This window comes from Zootermopsis nevadensis, unplaced genomic scaffold, assembly GCF_977971745.1.
Source record: "Zootermopsis nevadensis isolate Lab colony 2312 unplaced genomic scaffold, Znev_1.0 Znev_ptg000022l, whole genome shotgun sequence".
Taxonomy (NCBI): Eukaryota; Metazoa; Arthropoda; class Insecta; order Blattodea; family Termopsidae; genus Zootermopsis; species Zootermopsis nevadensis.
In genome coordinates this window covers 16269261-16294156 of record NW_028259154.1, presented here as the reverse complement: position 1 = coordinate 16294156, position 24896 = coordinate 16269261, and the positions used below count along the sequence as shown (strand labels likewise).

Below are 24896 nucleotides of genomic sequence, written 5' to 3'. Positions count from 1 at the left end.
ATTGAGATGGAAGTAACCTTATGTATGTGTTTGTGTATGACAAGGACTGTGGCCAAGGAGGCTGAGGTTTAACGTAGGCGATGGCAATAGCATAGAGAACCTGGCAATTGTAGCCTTTTTCTTTCCGACGGCGGATGGTATCGTCCTAAAGGAGGGTTAGAGAAGTGGTGTAATTTGAAAGGTATATTTAGAAATATGTAAATAGAGTTTTTCTGTATACAAGGTAAGGTAGTAATTACATAACTGCGTTTGGAGATCTGAAGAGGACAACAGCGTTGAATGAATTGCTGAAAGTAAAACGCATATTTGGAACCTGAATTGATCTCCCATTTAAAATGATATAAACTGGAGGGTTATTCAAATGGTGACGTTTAGTTAATGTAGCATACCAACTATTGAAATGATCACTATATTAAAATATTACTTTAATCTTGATATTTGTATACCGTCATAGTGTCTGTGCTTTTTTCTATCTGTTTGTGTAAATAGGAAGGTGTATAATACATGGAGCTATTTCTTAAAGGTGCAAAATTTGCCACTGGAGTGCCACACTTCTAAGTTAATTTTGAGTTTTCCTCTCTTTTTGACGTAAATACGTCTATACGGAAGGGTCATTCGGCAAAAAGGGTAATGAATTTCAGTAACGAAGTTGTGTAAGATCCATATCAATAATCTGTAAATATGGACAGACAACAATGGTCAGCTTTTATATGAACTCCTGCGTGCATTGTTATGTTACCTAAGAAACTAATTGTTGCGTCAGATGTTTACATTGTTGTGTTACATTAATTTCATTATTGCTTAAAGAGCTGAGCTGTGAATCGCTTGTGAAGTGCGTCGTAGACTAGATAATTTTGTGCTGGTAAAAACGTTTTAGAATATCACAAGTAAGTACTCTAAAGTAAGTACTTAAGAATTATTACATTCCATTTCATTACATTATATTACATTACATTACATTACATTACATTACAGAGACGTATGTACGTCAGATTCTCCGGAACCGTGGTTCCACTGTGAACTTTTATATCGTGACTTTTTATAATAGGTTGAAGATTATTGAATAACTTAATTCCAGTATAGTAGACTCCTTTTTGATATTTACTGAGGTTAGAAATCAGCACATGAAGGTTGTATCTGTGTCTTGTTCTTATATTGTGGATATCTATATTTGTTTGAAATTTTCCGTGTTATCCACTACAAATGATAATAGTGAGAATAAGAATTCTTTGGGTAGTGGAAGAATATTAAACTTCTTAAATAATTCCCTACAAGAAACTGCCATTAAAAAAACCAAGAATAAGTCCTGCATAACAGAAACATACGTGTTCCCGTGTGTTATATATGTGTCTTGGCCATTTTAGGCACTAAGATGATGTATGATTGTCCTAGCATTCTTTGTATTTGATTAAAAACTTTTCTGGCCAGGGTGGTTATAAGTGTTAAGTCCAGGTTCACTTGTTTATCGTGTAAGAAATCACACTGCAGAAGTCTTGATAAATGTTCGTAATTACAGGCAAAAGAGAGGAAACAACTGTTGAGATGTTGAGAATACCAGGAACTGCAGGACACTCCGTGGTGAGTAACTGTATATTTGCTTTGATTTCATAGTAGGCATAAAATACTGACTTGTGAATAGCATACTGGAAAATCATATACAATTTAAGTAACACTGCATATCTTATTTCTTCTATTGAAATCAAAACATATTACTTTCCATACTGATTACCATGTTATAAGCTTTCATGTCCATGAGATTTACAAGTTGTCAGTGTGGCCTGTACTTATGGAGGATACGTAAGAATAACTAATTGTTGAGGTGATAATAGTTACTCAGGTGATGATCAAGAAATTTCCTGCCTGTTATGAAATCAAAAGGTGTATTATTGTCTTTACAAAAGCCTGCCAGTGGACCCTATCATCCACAAATAAATGCAGTCCACACTTTCACAGCCCATTTCCTTAAGATTCATTTGAATATTGTATATAAATATATCCCAAGTGATCTCTTCCCTTCAGATTTTCTGATTATAACAGTGTGTGCATTTCTCATTTCTCCCATGCATACTGCATATTTTGCATGTCTCATCCTCCTTTATTTAATTATTCAAACAGTATTTGGTGAATTATGAAGTTCTTGTTATTAGTTTTTTCCTCTTAGGTCCAAATATTCTCAGAATTTTGTTCTGTATACCCCTGGTGTGTTTTTCCATTAAGAGTGCAAAGTGAGTGTGTGATGACTTGAAAAGGATTTACAGTAGATATTATTACATGTTTTAAAACATGGATATTTCTCTTACATTTTGCTTGTCAGGCTGTTGAAAATTATGAAGAATCTTAGCCAAATTACAGAACTGCATTCGATCTGTGTATTTTCTGATTGTGTATTACTTGAGTATTGTAGAGTACCATTTTCTGGTTTAAAAAATATGAGTCACAAATTCAAACAGATGTAGACAGTAGACTAAGAATCTTAAATATTAGAGACATTCAAGGCATAGTACTTGTCTAATCTTAGAAGGACTTGAGAGCCAGTGAAACTGGGAATCTTGCTGTTTATATGTCATTGTTTCAAGTTTATACAGATTTAGAGATTGAATTTGTATGTTATAAAGGATTTTCAATTGCAGTTTCGTCACATTTTTTCTGAAATGGTGAATCATCAGAAGAATGGTTTGTCCCTTCTCCGGGTATCTGCATGTTATCCACAGATGGCATTGAGACCTGCGTCAACTCAGCATGATCTCCCTCGTCACCCAGTTCCACCTCTTAAGGATACATTGGCCAAATTTGTCAGGTTGTATTCTATAATTATATACTTTAACTGGAAGCAAACACCTTTTTGTACAAGGAGACATTACTTCTTTAAGATCATCTTATACTCTGTAATAATGCCTTCCATGTTAATCTGGGTTTAGTCATGAATAGCATGTACACCAACATAAGACATCTGAAAAGAAATGGTAGCTGCATTTTAACAGTTTGTTCATAGCATTTATAGTGCTTGGAGGTGGTTAAATGTCAGGTTATTAGTGATTATGCCCTATACCATAATATAGTATAGTTGTGTGTAAGGTATCTTAATTTAAAACAGCTGCCTCCATACCTCTGATACATCAGTACAAAATTTGATATAATAGTATGAAAAACATTAACATGTTTGCTACAGATTTTCTGCATAAACCTTAAATAACAATTGTACCTTGCTAATTCATGATTTGTGTGTAAGATGCAAGTCTTAGTTATGTCCCACATATGGTTGAAAGTTTTAATTCAGCTTTTATGATTCAATTCAATTCAATTCATTTATTTAAGTGTTTGACTACAGCCAAAAAGGCCAATAACAGCCAAGCACTAAACCAGAGTATAGGATAAAATATAATAAGTAATTAATTTATTTCAATAATAAAAGTAAAACAAACAAATGAAACTAAATATATAAATGTACCATATTAATAATAATAATAATTAGATTCATTTATTGAATCATATTTCACAAATAAATGGGCTAAATACAATACCTAAGTAATATAATTAAATTTAATAATTCTAAATAAAATAAATAATGCTAAATAATAATAATAATAATAGTTAAATTACTTTGTTAAGTGTTTGCCAACAGCAAAGAGCCTATGACAGGCAAACACTAATACAAAGATAGAAATTTGCTAAAAAGGAAATAATCTACCTAGGTAAACACTAGTATAAATGTAAAACACTAATAAAATACAAAGAAAATGATGATAACAATAATAATTCATTTAATTTCTGTAATTAGAAACCTTGCCAGCAGCAAGAAGTCTGTGGCAGTCTTGGTAGTGGTAATAATAGTGTTTGTCATGCATAACATAGCAATAAAATTGGGAAAAGAAAATTTAACTATAACTTGATCATTATACTCTTTAGGGTTTTTCACACACATTAAATAATGAAGATCTAGTTATGCACTGGTGTTGAACTCCTTGCTCAAAAGTCAAAGTATATGGAAAAACAAAGGATATGCAGTAATTGTGGGAAATGTTTGTGTACAGTTATAAGAAGGGGGTGATTACCAGGCATGGAGAAAGTGTGTTGGGTTTTCTTTTATGTTTTGTCAGTGTAGTGTCATTTGCTTTGATATGAATTGCAAATATTCATTGTGTTTATAAATTGTTTTTCTTCCTCAGCTTGTATTGTGACTAACACATACATGTTTTTGCTGTTGAATTAGGTCTGTGAAACCACTTTTATCATCATCAGAGCTCTCTACTACAGAACGCCTTGTGAAAGATTTTAGCGAAGGAGATGGACAGAAGCTTCAAAAAATTTTAGAAAACAGAGCCAAGAGTATGGACAGCTGGGTATGACATTGTGTAATTGATTTATTACTCTAATAACTATGCTGGATTAAAGTATAATATCTAAATAAATGTATAGCAAGGCCATAGTAGTTACAAAGTACTTTTCAATGCCCTTGCTAAAATTATGCCTTTCAGGTCATGGAATAGGTATTTTCTTTTGATGGTGATATTATATATTATTTATTTCATTGCCAAAATTTCTGTTGCAATACTGTACACTTTTTCATGATTTTTATTTTGTTTATACCATTGAATATTTGAAGTGGCTGATTCAGATATTACATTCATTTTCAAGGCATACCTTCAGGTTTCAGATGGAAGAGATGGCCTCCAGATAAAGAGGGTAGCTGTGAATATATTGAATAAGTAGTCTTGGATAGCAAACAATGGGTAGTCCTCCTGCTTAGTGATTTTTTGGGACTTGGACATATTCTTCATGAGTTTCATAAGAACTTTGCTGCATGGAGTTAGTCATGTATAGTTTCTTTTATCTGTCTGTATGAAAGAAAATAATGGGAATTCATGGTATGCTTATTTGAATATCATTTTGAATAAGTAGCGTAATATTTTGTACGATTTAAAGTGATCAGGCCAAAAGAAATATTTAATGGTCTCTTTTAATGTGTGTTTTTTCTGTTGTAAGTCCTTTTATCTTATAATCTTCTAATAATCTTGATTCTTATTACCCTAGTGTTTTGTGTGTAGTCAGTATGGGTGATTATACATTAATCTCATATACATGGTCTATCAGCATAACACAAGTATAGTCTGAAGATTGAATGTGTTGAATATTAATGAGGAATAAACCATCTAGTTGACTATTGTCTACCTGGTGGATTATGAGTCACATGAAATGGTTTATCAATTTGCTAATAGTTGAATGGCCTTATTATTATAGTATTTCAGGCTTCTTATTGTAGTGGCCTGGTTCTCTTCCCAGGCAGTGTATGCAGGATTTGTTGTAGAACAGATTTTTTTAAAGTAATTTGGTTTTCCACACCAGAGCTGTTTATCCATCTAATACTGCATGTGAGGTGGCACATTGTATCCTTCCAGGTGATGGATCTTGCTGTATTCTCCCCTTAGAGACTATAAATGAGGTATTGCTTTCTGTGTGTTGAATGTCTCAGTATAATTTTGACATCCAGAATATGAATACTCAAATCTCAATAAACTGTGGTGAAAGCATTATCACCATAGAGCACACAGTGTGGCTGGAACCTGAGTGTTAGCTGTTTATGGCTTATATTCCTTCAATATAAAGTTATGTTTGCATTTCAGATAGCTGACTGGTGGCTTACTGCAGCATACTTGTCATACCGCCTACCTGTAGTGGTTCATTCAAACCCTGCACTTGTATTTCCACGTCAGTTATTCCAAACACAAGAAGAGTTTCTTACATATGCTGCTAAACTCACTTTTGCAGCCCTTAACTACAAATCAGACATTGATAAGTAATGTTATTTTACTTTTATATTGATTTTTTTTCTCATGTCTGTTCATAAAATGTTGATGTACTAGTTAATGGTTCTTCTTTCTTCTTCCACATAAATTCAGTTTGATGTTGTTGCCCTTCATGTTCACATTTTGATTAGTAATTAGTGACCAGAATACAAGCTCTCATCACATTTTGCAGTAATGCATATGTATTGTCATTGTGGAATGTGGAGTTTGATTTTGGTCATTTATAATCATTTGCTTGTAAGTGTATAACTTTTGAAACATACATAAATTATGAAATATCTTTTGTTCTCATATTGTATGATCCAGTGAATATTCTAATCTGATGGATGTTGAAGACTATAGTGTGTCTGCATAGCACATGCCCATACCACTGTAGCTTTACTGTCAAAATGTATTGTAGTGTTTCTGCCTCTAGAATTTGATATTGTTATGTATGTTCTTTTCTTTTGCTTTCTGTACTTTGCCTTCTTTTCTGTTAGCCCATGTTCACATTTGTGCTCTGTATGTCATAATAGTCACTTAGTATGTTCTGCATAAAAGTAATTTTAATTTTTTATGACATTGTTTCATTTCAAATATTGTCTCTAACATACCCATGTTGTTCAATATGTTGCAGTGATAAAATACCTATTGAGAAGATGGGTAAGGAACCACTGGACATGACTCAGTACAAGAGGGTATATGGCACATGCCGAATTCCAGCCCCAAACTGTGATAAAATGCATTTCAGTGATCCATCGTGCCCAGTGCGGCATATTGTAGTTGCACACAACAATCATGTAAGATTTGAATTACAAAAGTGTCTTTGTAAATATGTTTTTTTTTCAGTGTACGGTTTTCCATAAATGTTTTGATGTAAAGACTGAATGAAAATATAACTCAGTTTAAAACTTACACACTGAGAAAAACTAGGCTTCTCTTTCTGTCTTATTTTGAGAGGTCTTTCTGTATAGAAATCTTGTAGTATCCACAATGTCAGTGTTAAAAAACATTTAATTTCAGTGTATTTTTGAATAAATTCTGTGTTTATGTCCACATTAAGATTATGACTATTTATATAAATTGATATTTTATTGAAATGTGGATTAAGCATTATGATGAATAAAAATTCCTTTTTCATCATATTGCTTATTGTTTATCGGATTTGGCATGTTGTTTCTCTTCTGTTTATTGGTGGCTTAGTAATGAGTGTCTTTGTACCTTTTATTTTTGTATTTTTGTTTGTGTGTGTGTGTGTCGTGCAAGGAATGCATAGTAAGCCATCTAGATTTTGGGATGCTGATATTAATATCTATGATTGATAATGCCACTTCCAAATCCTGGTGAAACTGTTAAAAAATAAAGGCTTGGAGATGAATAAAATATATTCATGACTTATTTTAAAATGTTAGTATGTGTGGTGCATACATTTAAGCAGATACAATACTAATACATAATGAAATGAAAATATTTTTGTTTAAACAAACTGCACTTTTATGTAAGAAATGCAACCTGCTTGGCATTAACAAATATTGTTTAAAATTACTGGTATCTTAGATTACAGTTTGCTTGGTATTGGATCTAAGAAATGCTTAGGCACTTAAATTGTGATTATTGAAACCATTCTTGTCCATGTTCACAGTTTTTCAAGATTAATGTTTATGAGAACAATGGTAATATTCTAAGCCCTGTTAAGCTGCTTGGGCAATTGGAAGCAGTGGTGGCAGCTTCTCAAACACCAGTGGAACCTGTTGGAATTCTGACTAGTGAGCACCGGGATACCTGGGCAGAAGTGTACAGTGACTTAGTGAAAGGTGTGTGTTAAGATGTGTTTTGGTGATTTAAATTAAAGTTCTCAAGAGTTTTATTGATAACCATATCTCTTTAGGTGACCATTAACATTTTTCTTATTTTTTGACAAATTTATTTTGGGGGACAAGATGGATTTAATACTTCTAAATGTGTGTTGCAAAGAACACACGAGGAAATTATGTATTCTGGGACAATACACTTTCCAGGCTTGTATTGTAGAAGTTTATTATTTTGCTTTGCTGCTTTAAAATGGAGAGTGGGACTACTGTGCAGCTGTCATTCCTCAGATATTTTATTTACTGCATAGTTACCTGTACACTACACTATATAGTAGCATTGTTTTGTGAGTTCTGTGCAGTCTCTTGTATGTACGCTGTACTATTGCACCCAAACAGTTACAAGGCTACATATATTTCAACTTTGCTAGTCAGATATTATTCCACATTGATTTTTAGAAAATTTACAGTTTGTACTGGTTTCAGATGAAACAAACTGGAAGAGTGTAGAAGCTATTCAGACTTCTCTGTTTCTTCTTTGTCTTGATGGACCTGCTTCGCACCTTAGTGCACCAAATGTTGCTACTTTGGCTGCACTGAAAATAGTACATGGGGGAGGTAACAAAGGAAGTTCTGGAAATCGCTGGTTTGACAAAACAATTGAGGTAAGAAAACATTTTTGTCTAAAATTATTTGTGTCTGTGGCAGAGGTTGTTATAAACTACAAGGATAATGATATTAGTTTTCCATTATTTCTGTTACGGATGTATTTCCCACACATTAGAAGAACTGTTCCTGTATTTGACACTGTTCCCATATGTAGTAATGATAATTTGTGAATTGCAAAGGGGTAGGTAGGTTGATGTTCTATGTGAAATGGTGATTTGGTCACTTGTTCATAGTTGGGAACATATCATATTTGCAAGGAGTATTCAGTTATGTATTCCATTATTGATGTTATTACATTATTTCTTCCTTCTTCACTGTTGATAGCCTTTTGGTTTTGTACAGTACCTTAGTCCATTCTAAAATTGAGTATGCATCCATTGTTTGGAACTCTATTACTAATACTGACTCCTTTAAACTGGAAAGGATTCAAAGGAAATTTGTATCTCTATGTTACACTACATTTTTTAATGGTGTTTGTGCCTGTAATTATGATGATATATTAGTAGGATTAAAATTTTTATCGTTGCATTTAAGGAGGTGGCTTTTGGATGCGCTTTTCCTCATCAATGTTTTTAAAGGCAAAATTAGTTGCTCATCTTTTTTTGATACAGTTAGTCTCTGCGTACCCACTAGGTCTATCAGAGACTACTCTACCTTTACTGTACAACGTAATTTCAAGGCTATTCCCTCTGCCAGATGTGTTTCTGCTGCCAATGCAGTCTGTAGGAGCATCACCATCTTTAACAAAAATCCTGTTTTGCTTACTGATGTCAGTCAGCTCTTTAAAAAATAATCATTGTTATTGTTATTATTTATTTAGTATAATATTTTATTTTGTATGTTGTTTGTCCAAAATTGAACTGATTTTAATTTAATTTTTAATTTACTTATCCATAACATTTAGCTCATTTACTTATTAATTATTTTGCAATAAATTAATATTGTACTTTATATATTCAGTTCATTGTTTGTTTGCCTTAGTATTGTAAGATTTGTATTGTTGTTAGTGCTTGGCTGTTATTGGCCTTTTCGGTTGTTGTCAAGCACTTTAATAAATGAATTGAATTGAATAGAATTAACTTTTGACCCTAGATATGAGAATTCCTTGAACACTTCAAAATTATATTCTCTGATCATTAGGTTTTGACCTATTCTATTTTGGCATGTGGGAAGTTGTGTATTGAGTTATTCCAGTAATGTTTTTATATATTAAATTTTTATGCTGTAGATCGTGGTTGGTCGTGAAGGAGAAGTTGGAATTGTAGTGGAGCATAGCCCTGCTGAGGCAGTGCCAGTTGCTATGCTTATGAACTATTGCTTGGATTTCCTGTAAGTTGCATTGATATAGAGAATTCTAGAATGTCACATCTACTAATAACAATACTTAATTGAGGATTAGATGATTGGGTGTTGAGTTTCTTGTCTCATTTGTGCTTCTCAGTCATGATCATTAACAGATCATATAGATCAGTTCAGTACCGAAACTGAAATTAAAACTAACATAATACAGTTTGTGGTATTTCCTATACCCCAAATATTAGATGAAATGGATATGTTGTCAAGACTTGGTCCCTTGAACTCAGATAGTTGCATTTCCTTGTCTACTAATGCTATATTTGTGTCTTTGTAGCTCAGTTATCAAAGCCTGAGTAGTCAAAACAGGGTGCCATTAAACCTATTATTTGAACTACCTAATGAATTATAAACACAAAATGATACTTCAGAACACACTTTTCATCAAACACAAAAGTAATAATATTAGTGTTACTGAAATATCACTCAACAGAAAAGTTTTCAGACTTTATTCATAGGAGTCAATGAGATAAACATGACATTATATATATTTCTTAAATTTATTGAATAATGTTTGAGGAGTTTGAATTTTGTTTGTAATTCAAAGCCACATTTGAGGCAGAATTAGAAATTGGGTTTTGAGATTTAGGTGTTCACACATCTCTATACATTTTTATGTTCCATACATATGCAGTGTAGTCCACTTTTAATTTAACAATTATTTAATTATTAGTAAAATTTAATATGTGTCTTTTGTATTCTTCTAGAGAGAAGATTCCAAAGAGCAAGCTTGGAGAAAATGTTTCAGCTTTTCCAGAACCAGAGAAATTGGAATTCAATGTTAGCCCAAATATTAGGAATGCTATTAAAGTGGCTGAGCACAATCTGGACAAGTAAGAGTTAATTCACTTCATTCTATATTAAGATATAATGCATAGATGAAAAATAAGTTGAAAATTTGAAATAAACAACTTGGGTTGGCCTGACTCTGTTATCATATTTGTGTATTTTTCATTCACATTTACTAATACATTAACAAATGTAATGTCACATGCCATCACAAGGTGACCAGACAAAACCGTACACGACAAAACCGTACACGAAAATTGCGCACAGAAAGAAGCTCACTGTCATGAATGCTCACACGAAAATTACACACACGGACAAATGCTCACACGGACAAATGCTCACACTGACAAATGCACACACTGATAAATGCTCACACTGACAAATGCTCACACGTACGAATGCTCACATGGACGAATGCCTATATTCACAATACTATAAGTAATCGGAAGCGTTAACTGGTTACCGTAGTAAACCGACGTTTCGGAATCAAATTCAATAAAATATTCTCGGGCAATCAGCCGCGTTAATTTTTTACCGTAGTACACCGACGTTTCGGGAACAAATTCAATAAAATATTCTCGGGCAATCAGCCGCGTTAACTTTTTACCGTAGTACAGATTCCGTAGTAAACAGACGTTTCGGGAAAATGTTCAATACAATCTTCTCGGGCAATCAGCCGCGTTAACGTTTTACCGTAGTACACATTCCGTAGTAACCGACGTTTCGGGAAAATGTTCAATACAATCTTCTCGGGCAATCAGCCGCGTTAATTTTTTACCGTAGCACACATTCCGTAGTAAACCGACGTTTCGGGAAAATGTTCAATACAATCTTCTCGGACAATCAGCCGCGTTAACTGGTTACCGTAAGTAAAGTAAAATTTGTCCCACTATACACCATGTAGGCGTTTGGGGTGAGTGGAGGTATAGCTCCTCTCTTCCTTGACCTCGGCACTAGATGGGGGTGAGTGGTCAGCATCACGCCCCGGCCGGCTTTACCCCCGGGAAAGGACCCCGGTACCCATTGTAGAGGAGGCTGGGTGGGGTTACCGTAGTAAACCGAAGTTTCGGGAACAAACTGTCCCCATCTTCAGTGTTTGTTCCGGTCCAAATTACATCTTCTGCTGAGGTAATTTCATCATACTATTTCGTTTTCTTATTATTTTATTAAGCTGGACGTCTTTTAAGGTTTCGTTTCAAAATTTTAACTTCTTGTACTGTTTGGAGTGTGATACTGTGGTGGACACTTCCATTTCATGGCATCTACCTAACTGTTTAAGACAAAGAATCAGAAACGTTAACTGGTTACCGTAGTAAACCGACGTTTCGGGAACAAACCCTGAAGATGGGGACAGTTTGTTCCTGAAACGTCGGTTTACTACGATAGCAATCAGCTGCGTTAACTGGTTACCATAGTACACCGACGTTTCGGGAACAAATTCAATAAAATATTTTCGGTCAACAACCGCGTTTACCTTTATCTTACTAGCGGTCCTTATCTGGGAAGTAAGTTGTGTAGTCAGCCCTACGAACATTCCCGGTGCGGATCTCAAAACTTGCAACATTGTAAGAGGACTTGGCTACGTCTTTTGGCCTATTTTAGGGGCTGCAAATATTGAAACACTTTCTCTAGCATTTTGGCAAGGTCAGCCTGAGCTGTCAACCCATAAACAGCAATAAACATTGTTATTGTCAAGTGGGTTTTGGCTTCGTTTTCAGGCCCCTAATCAAAGCTTCTCACATATCCTCGGCATGATGGGTGAGAATAATGTGTATCCACTGAAGTAGGGGAGACAAATTCTTCTGTGTGGTCATTAGTTCACAACCATGGCTTCTATCATGTCGAATGAGCTTCAAAAGAACAAAGTAAAGTTACTAAGGCCTATTTAGGCAAGATATTAACTGCATTTTTTAAAAAAAACTCTATGTATTCTCTGTTCTATTCGAATAAATATTACTTTTATTTCGTAAATTTATCATGTTTACTTTAGATAATATTACAGTTTTCCGTAGAGCGTGCACAAAAGTTTAAAAACCAGCCAAAAACTACCACTTTGCCATTTAAATTCCCATCGTTTAAAGGTTAACTGGTTACCGTAGTAAACCGACGTTTCGGGAAGATATTCAATAAAATTTTCTCGGGCAATCAGTCGGGTTAACTGGTTACCGTAGTAAAGCGGTTAACGCGGTTGTTTGCCGGTGATTTTATTGAATATCTCCCCGAAACATCTATTTACTACGGGAACCAGTTATCGCGGCTTATTGTTATCGTAGTAAACCGACGCTTCAGGAACAAACTCTGTCCCCATCTTCAGGGTTTGTTCCCGAAACGTCGGTTTACTACGGTAACCAGTTAACGTTTCTGATTCTTTGTCTTAAACAGTTAGGTAGATGCCATGAAATGGAAGTGTCCACCACAGTATCACACTCCAAACAGTACAAGAAGTTAAAATTTTGAAACGAAACCTTAAAAGACGTTCAGCTTAAAAAATAATAAGAAAACGAAATAGTATGATGAAATTACCTCAGCAGAAGATGTAATTTGGACCGGAACAAACACTGAAGATGGGGACAGTTTGTTCCCGAAACTTCGGTTTACTACGGTAACCAGTTAACGCGGCTGATTGTCCGAGAAGATTGTATTGAACATTTTCCCGAAACGTCGCTTTACTACGGAATGTGTACTACGGTAAAACGTTAACGCGGCTGATTGCCCGAGAAGATTGTATTGAACATTTTCCCAAAACGTCGGTTACTACGGAATGTGTACTACGGTAAAAAGTTAACGCGGCTGATTGCCCGAGAAGATTGTATTGAACATTTGCCGAAACGTCTGTTTACTACGAAATCTGTAGTACGGTAAAAAGTTAACGCGGCTGATTGCCCGAGAAGATTTTATTGAATTTGTTCCCGAAACGTCGGTGTACTACGGTAAAAAATTAACGCGGCTGATTGCCCGAGAATATTTTATTGAATTTGATTCCGAAACGTCGGTTTACTACGGTAACCAGTTAACGCTTCCGATTACTTATAGTATTGTGAATATAGGCATTCGTCCATGTGAGCATTTTACGTGTGAGCATTTGTCAGTGTGAGCATTTATCAGTGTGTGCATTTGTCAGTGTGAGCATTTGTCCGTGTGAGCATTTGTCCGTGTGAGTAATTTTCGTGTGAGCATTCATGACAGTGAGCTTCTTTCTGTGCGCAATTTTCGTGTACGGTTTTGTCTTGTACGGTTTTGTCATGGAACCCCATCACAAGCACTGCCGCAGCCTCAAGTAAATGCATTCTGTAACTGCCTTCAGTAGAGATCTGCCTCTGCAACAGTTTCAGAAGGCTTATTATAAATCATTTTCCATGTTTGTCTCTGCAGTTGTCCTTTCATATTCTTTGATGTGAAATCATTTACATTCACTCAAGTCTTCCATCTCATGATTTGCGTTGGTGCATTAGCACAGCATGTTGGTACTTGAGATAAATTGATTATTAATGATATTGTAAAGATTTATGATTGAATAAATTTCTGAAATAGTTAGCATGCTGTGACGCAATTGTAACATTTAACTCTGTCACCATAGTATGTAGACAGGCTTCAACATTTAAGTGTTCCATATAGATGTGTATACATTTTATATATTGGTCACATAATATCTGTGTGGATGATGACTGTTGAAACAAGAGAGAGACGAACGCAGATATGTTATTCATCACAATAATACTGGTTTATATGTCAACCCTTTGGATTACTGTTAATGTTCATTAGACTTATGATAATGTTTTTGGGACACAGAGTATGATGATTTGTATGTGCTTTATGATTATACATTTTGATATGAAAAACCTGTCAATGGTGAAGTGTTATTTGTGTGACATTCAGTTGTGCTTTTTAGGAAGGAAATGCTTTTAAGTAGTACATTTATTGAAAAGGGCAAAATATATATAAATCTAACAGGAAAGTTTTGTGCATATTTATTCTGATATTTTATGCATATAAAATGTTTTAAGCATTGTCATCTTAAATGAGTTGTACTGTACTTTGTAGTTGTACCTAGTCATATCATATATATATATATATATGTGTGTGTGTGTGTGTGTGTGTGTGTGTGTGTGTGTGTGTGTGTGTGTGTGTGTGTGTGTGTGACAGAAAGTAGGCATCATAAGGTCTTCCTAGAATTATTTTTGTTTTACACACTTTCTTTAAGTGAGATTGTTAAACAGAGTGAATAATCTTATAAATGAATCTGGTATTGGTTTTCTTGCATTAGTGCTAAACTGTTCGGTTCTGTTATAAATGATTAGTGCAAGTGATGAGACAAATAGTGAATGGATAGAAGATTATGTTATTCCACATTTTCTTTTAACATAAATGTTTAAATTGTTTTGCAGGTTGATTGAGGACACTGACTTCTTGTCATGTACATATCTTGGATATGGAAAGAATTTAATCAAAGAATTTAAAGTGAGTCCTGACAGTTATATCCAGATGGCACTTCAGTTAGCATATTACAGGTGATTAAATCTTCATATCAGATACAATGAAATGTAATTTTTTACAAAGGAAAAGTAACAGTAGTATTCTATCTCTTTATAGGGATGTTCCCTTTTACTGAAGTTCAACATCTGTTCTTGCTGTTATAAGTCTTCTGTCTTCTTCTTTATCTTCTCCCATTCAAGATTGGGCTATGAACCTGTTCCAGCTTCATACATATTCAAAGGAATTAATTCTGTTTTTTAAACTATAACAGTTTATGACTAAGTTTTCTTACCAGAGTGGTGGTAAAGTTTTAAATGTCTGTAAAACAAATCTTTCCAAGACAGTTAAAATGAAGAACAGTAATATGTAAATTAATAGGCAAAATAAAGTAGGATGAGGTTCTCGTGGCAGTGAGTATGAAGATAGCTGTCTTCTGGGTTGTAGCATTGTGTAGTCTGGTAGAAGTTTACCGTTTAAAAATCCTTGCTCCATCCATAATCAGGGTGATGACAAATAAAATAATGTGTAGCAATATGTATTTGAAATTTTACAAAATATTGAACCATTAGTAAAATACAACATTGAGGCATGAGACATGAACATGTGACAGAAGAATTGAAGCAGCAGAAGAAAAATAAGACAGACATGAGAAATTTTTAGGTTGCTAATATAGTTAAAACAATAATTATATGTTTTTACTTTCTGCAGACTTCATAATGAACCAGCAGCCCACTATGAATCAGCAGGAACTCGGCTGTTCTATCTAGGACGCACCGAAACAATTCGATCCTGTTCAATAGAGTCCGTTCATTTTGCCAAGACAATGCTCAATCCTAATAGTTCATATGAAGATAAAAAACAGGCTCTCTTGGCTGCTGTTAAAAGTCATAAAGACTATGCTACACAGGTAAAAATAGAAATTAAATGTGAATACTTACTTTGTATGTCTTCCTTTGAAATGTTAAACTTAAGAAGTTTCCTTGTTGGAGGGTAAAAATGATACTTGGTCTCATATTCAGCATATAGGGGTTATAGTTTATACAACAGATGGATCAGGAAGCATATATGACAAATTCAGTTGTATATCAGACTGGTTTGAGGAAGTAACAGAGGGTTGCATGCAGAAGACTAATTTCCAGATAGGGTGCATAAAGATCCGTGAGTGAGCCTCCATACTGAATAGTTCATTTTGGTTTAAAGTTTGAAGAGATGTACTTGTTTTCACTGCTTGTCTTAAAACATGGAAATACTCCACTTTGGCTTTAATAATATTTAATTTAATGTACCAATGTTTAACCGATTAGAATACACTTCTCATAAAAATCCAGATGCAGAGTGTGACAAAATGCCATAATATACAATAACATAATGATTAAGTTTTAATTTTCAAAACCTGAGCATTAAATATCATGTTCACACCACATTACAGGAACTGACTAACCACTTCAGCTCTGAAAGAAGTGTTGGTTCAGATTTTGATGAGATTTAACATTAACTTGTTGTTATAAGCATACCCTAAAATGGTATTTCTGAATCATAAATCATTCACTTACTGCCTGTTACTGACTTTCTTAAGCATGATACAAAACCAAGTAACTTCATGGAGCAGAGTACTTGAGAAGCTGGTGATCACCCAGCTAGTCAAGAAATTCCATGCTGTTATGGAATCTGAAGGTTCACAAATGCTTCATAAGAGCCTCCAATTGGATCTTTTCCTGAAGCAGAAGAATCCATTTTATTCCCTTATACCGTTTCCTTTGAGGTAAATGTTAATGTCCTTCCATTTACACGTAGGTCTCCCAAGTAGACTAAAATTTGATATGAATTGCTGATATTCCTCATGTATGACTATCAGCTTCTCAAGAAGGAGCCTGCTCCATAGAGTTACTTGGTTACATTTTGTCCCTTTACAGTGAATTGATTTTTAATTGTTGAAAGATAAAAAATGTTGGTTCCTGTTATCTTTAAGGATTTTTCCTGAATCTCCTGTTGTGAGTCTCTGAACATAGAATTTGTTTGTTACAGGCTGCATTTGGGCTAGGTGTAGACAGACATCTGCTAGGACTGAAGCTTGCGGCAATTGAAAATGGAATACAGATGCATCCTCTTTATAAAGATCCATCATATGTACGTAGCACACATTTCAAAATAACAAGCAGCCAGGTAAAGTATTCATATTACACTTAAAAAAGAATTTAAACCTAATTTTGTTCTAGTAGAATTGTAATTTTTGAAATTCCTGATTTTGTAACTGTTAATCTGCAATCCTACATTATGGAAGTGTGCCATTACGTTGTAGTCCAATTAGGATAACCATTTACCCCAGACTTTAAATGTATAAAAATAATGAATTTTGGTGAGTATTAAATGTAGTAATACTTCACTTTTCTCAGTTTTTCTGTTGTATAAATTAGTTTCAGATTGCTGTAAAATCCTCTCAGTTGATCAACCATGTCATGTTAAGTTTTTAACTCACCCAAGAGAATTTTATAACATTCAGTCACTGTGAAAGTTTCAATCTTACACACACTGTTGAAAATGTTATTCTGAGTTGTGATACCTTGGACTCTCATAGGTAGATACCAATATTTCCATCTTCAGCCTTGTAGATGCACATAGCATGCTTCTCCAAAAACATTGGTATCACACCCGAGAACACCATCTTCATCACCGTGAAAACCTCAATTCTCACACAAGCAGTGTTGTTCATAGAACTTATACTGTATACTGACATAAACATTTATTTTGACTCATGTTCTTTGATTCAAATGTTATATAAATTCACCATAATAATACAGAGTTTCCATTGCTAATACTTGGATTTCGTGGTCACTTTATTTAGGATATGTGCATACTTAAACTGAACTGTTGAGTAAGATGTAACATGTAACATAATGAGTGTGTTTCTTAACACATTATCCTTACCAGGTTGATTTAGATGAAGAGCTTTTTCCTTAGTTTCTATGTAGGGTAATATGTTAACAAGTTTGTCTCCGAAGGAATCCAAAGCCTGGAATTTTGTGTATTGTTGACTGCGTGTAGGGGAGGGATTCTGTACAGATGGGATGTAAGTTTAATCTGTGATTGCTTTAGTGAATACCAAGAAGAAAAATTAAATACAGGAACATTTTCTGCTATGAAAAAGGTTAAAATATTGAAGCACATAGCTATGAATATGGATTAGGAGGTAAAGATCCACTCATTTTAGACCTCAACCTTTGAAGGTAAGTGGTCAGCTTCATGCTGTGACCACTTTACACACACACACACACACGATGAAAGAGGTCCCAGTCTCTACTGAATAGTGGCATAATAAATTGTATGTGCTTTCAAATTGTTGGCTAACTTATAGACTGTTTTTATATTTACTTTCAGGTTGCTGGGAAAGGTAATTCAGTGATGTGTTATGGTCCAGTGGTTCCTGATGGCTATGCTTCATGCTACAATCCATTGGGAAACACAATTAACTTTGGTTTATCAGCTTTCAAATTAGGCCATGGCACTGATGTAAAGGCCTTCCATGATGCCCTGATGGCTTCATTTGATGACATGGAGAAAGTGATGGCTGTTGGTCACCAAACTAAAGCCAAGTTGTAATTTGTAAGCCATTATAGTATGTACAATTTTATCATAATGGTTATTAACTGAGTGGAGCTGGTGAATCTGTACTAGTCAGGTAATATCAGTTTGTCTGGATATACAGTATTTTATAGTAATGCTTTTGCTTTGTGCCTTCTTTAATCGAATGTGTCAACAAGTGACAAGCAGAATATTGTTTTCTCTCAGGTTTCCAGCACAGTAAAACAGTTCCTATTGTTTGAGGATGAAATTAGAGAAAGGATGGACCATTGATATGTTAGCACATAAGAAAATGCTGTAATATTACTGACACATCAGTTGTTTGATATACTGGAAAATGTGGAGGTACTTTAAAGAACAAAGTTATGTCTGAAGTTTTCCATTTTGATGGAATTTCTCTATTTTTATTGTCAATGTCCTTAAGGGTTAACTTGAGCCAAAATTATTGCAATACTTATGCTTTTTTTATCTGATAATATTTTGTGAAATGGAATTTAATGAATTTTGAAGTCTGAAGTTCATAATGAATGCAACTAGATAAGATTAATTGTCTTTGTAATGTTAACAGTGTTTTTCTTGTTACTTTTAATTATATTTACTCGCTTTCTATTAATAAGGAAATATCTCCATTCAGTTGAAAGACCTTACATTTCCATTGTATGTATTCATAATCACAATGATCATATATTATAACCTGGTGCCTTCAATGCAAATTAATGATAGAAATCTGTGATATTTAACATGTTAAACTGAAGAATCAATGTATATTCTTTGGTTGGCATATATTTTGTCTAAACAAGGCTGGTTAAGTCTGATATCCATGGCATTTGTGGAAGAATATTTCTTTAATATAGTGTATTTGACTTCTTATGTGAGATTTGCTGCTGGAGAGTGACAAGAGTTTTAGGTCTGTTATAAAAGAATCCAGTTGTTGCCATGGCATTATTAAATATGGATTGAATATGCTGGTTTTTATCATTGCATGGGCATATAGATATATGCACAGAAAAATCAAACACTGTATGTACAAACTGAATTTTATTTGTTTCATAATTGATGCATTTGTAATACTTGGTTTATGTAAGTTCTGTCACTTCTTGTAATAATTTCATGGTTGAATATTGTGCATGTGTTTTGTCAGTATGTCACATTAATATATATTGAGTATGCAGATAAGTGTTTATCTTATATAGCAAATATAATTTCAAAGTTTCCTAGTTTGTATATGAATTATCAATTCTTTTATATCATTACCATTCATTTACATTTCTTCCAGGATGTGGTTCACAAGAGCTCAAAATTGTGCCCCTCTTAAGCCTGATGACAAGTCTATATACGCCCATTCTATTTCCTTGAGATCCATCTTCAAATGATTCTATCTGTGGAGATGACAGTCTTCTGGGATGCTGTGCTCATACAATTGACCACTGTTTCAGAGGTGCTTACTTCCTCCATTATCAGCATGATTGATGGAGGCAGTAAGCACCTCTGAAGTTCCATTAATTTCTATAAGACTACACGGCACGACATCCCAGGAAATGGCCAACTTCATACTTATCATGTGAACCTGAAATCTCTTTTCCTAGAGCTCCCATGTGGTCTTTTCTCTCAGGTTTTCTGATCAAAATTTTGTATGTATTTCTCATCCTGCATCACCCTAACAATATTTGGCTACTTCTTGTTACTTTCTCTTCAGGACCCTGTTCTCAAGCTGGTATTATAATAATAAATACACAGTATACAATTTGGTGTTTAGATTCCCTTTTAAAAGACCAAATTGTAATGCAATACTGAAATGAATAAAGTCACCTTAAGGCCTTGTACAAATCTGCATTATTTCACGTTGCTCTTGTCTGGACTTTTAACAGAAATATATACTTTGTCAATTAGATAAAACCAGAAGAAAGGAAAATTACTTGTACTAATCCATTATAATTTTTTATTTTGAGTAGCTATCAACCACATGTATTATTGAACAGGCTAAACATTGACATTTTAAATATACTATAAAACAAAATGTTAAAAACAACTCATATATGTCTGATTAAATTGTCTTCAACTCATTCTTGCCTACATAATGCATAAACTATTCATAAAGAACTTCTGTACTAATATTGAATTCAATACAAATACAAACATATTCCATAATCTGAACTATTCAAACTGACAAAAGACTGTACATTGTTAATATACTTGCCCTAAGTAATCAGACATAATTGTATATCTTAAAATGTTATAGTGTTAATAAATTTCATCAATATTTTCATATATAAATACTGCCTCTTCTTTCACTCAGTCATTCATACATTCTTGTGGAATGGTATGTATATGAAAAATTAATGGCATAATTAGATGATTTGAAAAACCGGTGTATGTTCATCAAGTCATTTATGCTCGTTTTGTATCTGAAAGAACTCGCATGATACTTCCAACACCACCAACAACATATGCCTTTTCATGCCACAAGAGAAGATGACCACTGCTTCCTTCTGATGGTGACTCAAAGCCTCGGTAGACATACTTCATGAGTACATCCACTAGGTCTCGGTCCAGTGCACCAACAGCTTCTTCAATTTGGGAAGCCTTGATTGCCAGCAACACCCTCAGTGTTAGGTTCAAAGCATTGTCCTGTAAACATTACAATCTTTGTTTACCAACTTCAGTTCCTTTTATTATTAAAATTATCCAGTGTAAAGAGAATCAGTGAACACATCTGGAACCATATTTTATGCAGTCATAAATAATTATTATGCAAAGCAAGTCTTACTCTTTCTTTCACAGGCATTGAAAATCTTGAGCACGCTTCTTCATATGTTCAGTAAATAATGCCCTCTTGACCTTACTCAAAGTAGTTTGTGGATCAAAACTGACACTTGTTTCACATACCCAAAAGATCGATTCTCTAAATTATTTCATGTAAAGACAAATATGTTTGGAAGTAAAGCCAATTAAGTGAAAGAAACTGCCTACATGAACCATATCATCTATGAACCATCAAGAACTTAAATCTTTAATAGATGTCACTAAGAAACTAGAAGAAAACATTGATGATTTTAACCATATGATAATTTACATAACATTTTTTCACATTAAAGCAGAAAGAGGGTCCAACTTCTTCCATTTGACATACCTTGATTTGCTGATTCTTTGATCCTAATGGAGCATTCCGCAGTACAGTTTTTAAAGCATCAATATGTCGTCCCCTAAATACTGTTACAGAAAAATGTTTTAATGATCCAAGAGGACAAGGTAACCTGGTTCATATTATTAGACAAGGCCTATTTGGTGCAATAATGTAACAGGTTGTCTAATTGCCTATGTAATTTCATAAACACAACTGAACTATTTAATAGCTAAATGGACCATAAATATCTACTTTTTATGGCACACATAAGGGATTAAACTTAAGGCATACTCCCTGACCAGAAATGTGTCGACATGATGTGTATGTGTTCCCAGATGGATAGTGCCTATTCACAGGGTATCTGCATTATAGTTTATATATGAATACACATGTGAAAATCTGCATCCTCTCTCCTTTTTTTAACAGGTTATCCTGATTTAGTTTCTTTAAAATGTACTTTTAATTTTGTTTCATGATTATGCATTTGTGAGACACATTTAATGTGTGAGTACAGAGAGATAAACCAATGTATGGTGCAGGGGAAGAGTGAAAGTAAAATACTGATTCTCAAGTTTTCCACAAACTATCTTAGTATTCGGGCAGAATCAGTAGTATGGCAATGAGTGGCAACAATCAAAATACGCACAAAGAACTCATTGGTTTCTAAGTAATCCAATGAAGTTATAAAGCTAGTAATGAGACATTTCAGCTTTAACTGATAAGAATGAATGACAGTAAAATTAATAACAACTTTACCAAGAAACCAATTTGTTTTTAATCCTAAGTAGGAAATGTTTCATCCACCTGATATAGTCATACACACAAACAGCACATTTTCATGGCATCCTTCAGTTACTTTTACAGGCTCATTATTCATTACAATGAACTAATACCCTGGCTCATTTAATATGTGCCATACTGGTTTCATACACTAGAAAAATCATACACACTTAAATAAGTGTTTAAATACCCATTTTACTCCAAAAATGCTCACCTTACTCGGAACATGAATAATACGGTGTAGCTTATTAAATACTTGTATTTTAATAATAACAGGATGTATAACTAATGTGTCTACTTTCGTGTTGGTGAACTCTTACAGTTTCTATAAGGATACTGATTCATCAAGGCTGTAACTTCTGATTCGTCTGGTCCAATAGGTGCGGACTGTAATTCTGCCTGTTCTTCTTCTCTGTAATTGTCTTCATTATACTGATCGACATCAATTTTCCTGAATGCAGAACTTGATGTATTTTTTGCCATAGTTATCAGGCAAAACGCTTTAATAGTAATGTGATAACGTACTTCACTAACCTGCCACCCCAGCCAAAATCCCACATACCGCCATTTAGTGCCAACCTGATCCGTGCTGTTAACCACAGACCACAAGTTACCAGACGTATGTTAACAACTGACCTAACAACGTAGTGTTAACTTGTAGGTTGTGAGAGTGGAAATCCGGTTCCGGTCTACAGGCACGAAAAATGGTGAGTGTTGTAATATAGATTGTAAACTCCAAGTAATCTAATGCATCCTATATTGATGTGCAACACTGGGCCTTTGTACATGCATTTTCCTATGAAGGAAATATAGTAAATTTGTGTACAATTATGTAACTTCGATCATATGTTTTGTGATATATTTTAATTGAGGTTATGGTTAAGTTTAATTTGGCATGACGTAGGATTGCTTTCAGACTTCATGAATTTACATTTCTTTCTTTGAATGCAGGGTAAGGTTAAGTGTTCCGAGCTTCGGACGAAAGACAAGAAAGAACTGCTGAAACAGCTGGATGAGCTCAAAACTGAGCTTACCAACCTTAGGGTTGCGAAGGTGACGGGGGGAGCTGCTTCTAAGCTTTCCAAAATGTTAGTTTCTGTTGTACAGTTATATTTGCTTGTGTGTAGATATACTTCCATTTCTAACAAATTCAAATTTTATGGCATTAGAAGACTACTTGTAATACATAATATAAGAGATGAATGAAAATACATGTTTTTCTTCCTTTTTCTAGTCGAGTTGTGCGAAAAGCTATTGCTCGAGTGTATATTGTGATGCATCAGAAGCAGAAGGAGAATTTACGGAAACTTTTTAAGGTCAGTGCCCACCAAAGTATTCTTGGTATGAAATGCATTCATGTTTAATACAAATCCTTTGTGTTGTATAAAATGTATATTTCATTCTGTTTTTTAAAGAACAAAAAGTACAAACCTCTGGACCTGAGACCGAAGAAGACTCGTGCAATTCGCAGAGCACTCTCTAAGCATGAAAGTGGTATTAAGACCTTGAAGGAAATAAGGAAACGACGAGCACATCCACCAAGAAAGTTTGCTGTTAAGGCTTGAAATGCATGTCTGTTGATTTGCTGTATCATAAATAAAATATACATTTGAAAAATTATTTTTTCTTTATAACATGTCATGTATTTGGGGACTGTAGTGGGTCATCCCATCCTTGCAGGGAATTAAATTCAACTTCACATTAAGTGATTGTCAGGTTTCCGGATAACCCATATTTATTACAGGAAGTGTGCTTTCTGAAATGCCCTTGAAACAAATTTGTTGACTGAGCATTACTTTGATAAAATTAATGAAAATGTTAAAAAGAGATGTTGCATTTTTTATTTTTTATTCCTTTTCTCTTTGGTGGTATGACTGCTGCTGATATGTAAACTAGGATGTTTGACACATCACATAAACACTTCAATACTAGCATTTTTTCCTAATCCAAATCTAATGTGCCTCACATTTTAATGTTGCTGGTTACCAAGAGGTTAGCCAGATTAACATTTTATTTATGAATACATATTTTTGTTCTCACCACATTGGCTACGTAGTAAGACTACTCTAATCTTTATTGAACTATCATAGCAATGCAAGGTGTATAAAATTACAAAGCTCATTCTTATGTTCTTTGCTACATTTTTGGAAAAGTAGTAATTCTAGTTTTAGTTATAAAAACTGGTACTATTAAAAACTAATTTCTACCATTTTGATATCCACTGATTACTGATAACAAAACTATAAATTTACCTATTGTTTTGTATGGGTGTGTACTTGGTCTGTCATGTTAAGGGAAGAACACAGATTGAGAGTGTTTGAGAACAAGTTCAGTAAAATATTTGGACCAAAGAGAAATGGAGTGACAGGAGGCTAGAGAAAACTGCAAAAGGGAGAAGTACATAATTTGTACTCTTTCACCATTATGATGCTGAAATCAAGGTGTTGGATGGAGCATGTGACATGTATAGGGAAATGAGATATGTGCACAAAATTATTTGAAAACCAGAAGGGAAGAGACTACTCAGAAGACTTAGAT

The 24896-nt window shown here is 34.1% G+C and overlaps 3 protein-coding genes across 10 annotated transcripts; 2 read left to right on the top strand and 1 right to left on the bottom strand.

Annotated features, from left to right (window-relative positions):
• Nucleotides 1-20: 20 nt before the first annotated feature.
• On the top strand, nucleotides 21-19674 carry LOC110833896 (carnitine O-acetyltransferase). 7 transcript variants are annotated; one of them, XM_087353362.1, is made up of 15 exons: nucleotides 218-293; nucleotides 808-887; nucleotides 1517-1578; nucleotides 2631-2797; nucleotides 4211-4340; nucleotides 5622-5794; nucleotides 6421-6583; nucleotides 7426-7597; nucleotides 8078-8256; nucleotides 9489-9589; nucleotides 10321-10446; nucleotides 14788-14910; nucleotides 15584-15782; nucleotides 16901-17038; nucleotides 18251-19674. In XM_087353362.1, the coding sequence occupies exons 3-15, from the start codon at nucleotides 1543-1545 to the stop codon at nucleotides 18470-18472; spliced, it is 1929 nt and encodes a 642-aa protein (XP_087209488.1). In that variant the 5' UTR covers nucleotides 218-293; nucleotides 808-887; nucleotides 1517-1542; the 3' UTR covers nucleotides 18473-19674. The 7 variants fall into 7 exon arrangements, with proteins under 7 accessions (XP_087209490.1, XP_087209488.1, XP_087209492.1 ...); XM_087353366.1 differs by having other exon boundaries at nucleotides 808-901; XM_087353363.1 differs by lacking the exon at nucleotides 218-293 and adding an exon at nucleotides 297-364.
• A 702-nt stretch (nucleotides 19675-20376) lies between these two features.
• Arpc5 (Actin-related protein 2/3 complex, subunit 5) lies at nucleotides 20377-22841 on the bottom strand. Of its 2 annotated transcripts, none has more exons than XM_022072433.2 (3): nucleotides 22679-22841; nucleotides 21585-21664; nucleotides 20377-21082 (listed from the first exon to the last, which is right to left on the bottom strand). In XM_022072433.2, the coding sequence occupies exons 1-3, from the start codon at nucleotides 22839-22841 to the stop codon at nucleotides 20843-20845; spliced, it is 483 nt and encodes a 160-aa protein (XP_021928125.1). In that variant the 3' UTR covers nucleotides 20377-20842. The 2 variants fall into 2 exon arrangements, with proteins under 2 accessions (XP_021928125.1, XP_021928126.1); XM_022072434.2 differs by having other exon boundaries at nucleotides 21585-21657; nucleotides 22696-22841.
• An 88-nt stretch (nucleotides 22842-22929) lies between these two features.
• RpL35 (Ribosomal protein L35) lies at nucleotides 22930-23978 on the top strand. The gene is made up of 4 exons (XM_022072435.2): nucleotides 22930-23065; nucleotides 23310-23446; nucleotides 23593-23674; nucleotides 23774-23978. Exons 1-4 carry the CDS (start codon nucleotides 23063-23065, stop codon nucleotides 23921-23923), a joined length of 372 nt encoding a protein of 123 aa, XP_021928127.1. The 5' UTR covers nucleotides 22930-23062; the 3' UTR covers nucleotides 23924-23978.
• Nucleotides 23979-24896: the final 918 nt, after the last annotated feature.

What these genes read in the sequence shown, in the direction of transcription:
- LOC110833896 (XM_087353364.1), top strand. Translation starts at nt 1,543, where the DNA reads ATGTTGAGAATACCAGGAACTGCAGGACACTCCGTG. An exon ending in ACATTGGCCAAATTTGTCAG is followed by an intron (nt 2,798 to 4,210) that starts GTTGTATTCTAT and finishes CTGTTGAATTAG; the next exon opens with GTCTGTGAAACCACTTTTAT. An exon ending in TACAAATCAGACATTGATAA is followed by an intron (nt 5,795 to 6,420) that starts GTAATGTTATTT and finishes AATATGTTGCAG; the next exon opens with TGATAAAATACCTATTGAGA.
- Arpc5 (XM_022072433.2), bottom strand. Translation starts at nt 22,841, where the DNA reads ATGGCAAAAAATACATCAAGTTCTGCATTCAGGAAAATTGATGTCGAT. An exon ending in TCAGTATCCTTATAGAAACT is followed by an intron (nt 21,665 to 22,678) that starts GTAAGAGTTCAC and finishes TTTCTGTAACAG; the next exon opens with TATTTAGGGGACGACATATT. An exon ending in CAAAGAATCAGCAAATCAAG is followed by an intron (nt 21,083 to 21,584) that starts GTATGTCAAATG and finishes TAATGTTTACAG; the next exon opens with GACAATGCTTTGAACCTAAC.
- RpL35 (XM_022072435.2), top strand. An exon ending in GCTTCTAAGCTTTCCAAAAT is followed by an intron (nt 23,447 to 23,592) that starts GTTAGTTTCTGT and finishes TCCTTTTTCTAG; the next exon opens with TCGAGTTGTGCGAAAAGCTA. An exon ending in ATTTACGGAAACTTTTTAAG is followed by an intron (nt 23,675 to 23,773) that starts GTCAGTGCCCAC and finishes TGTTTTTTAAAG; the next exon opens with AACAAAAAGTACAAACCTCT.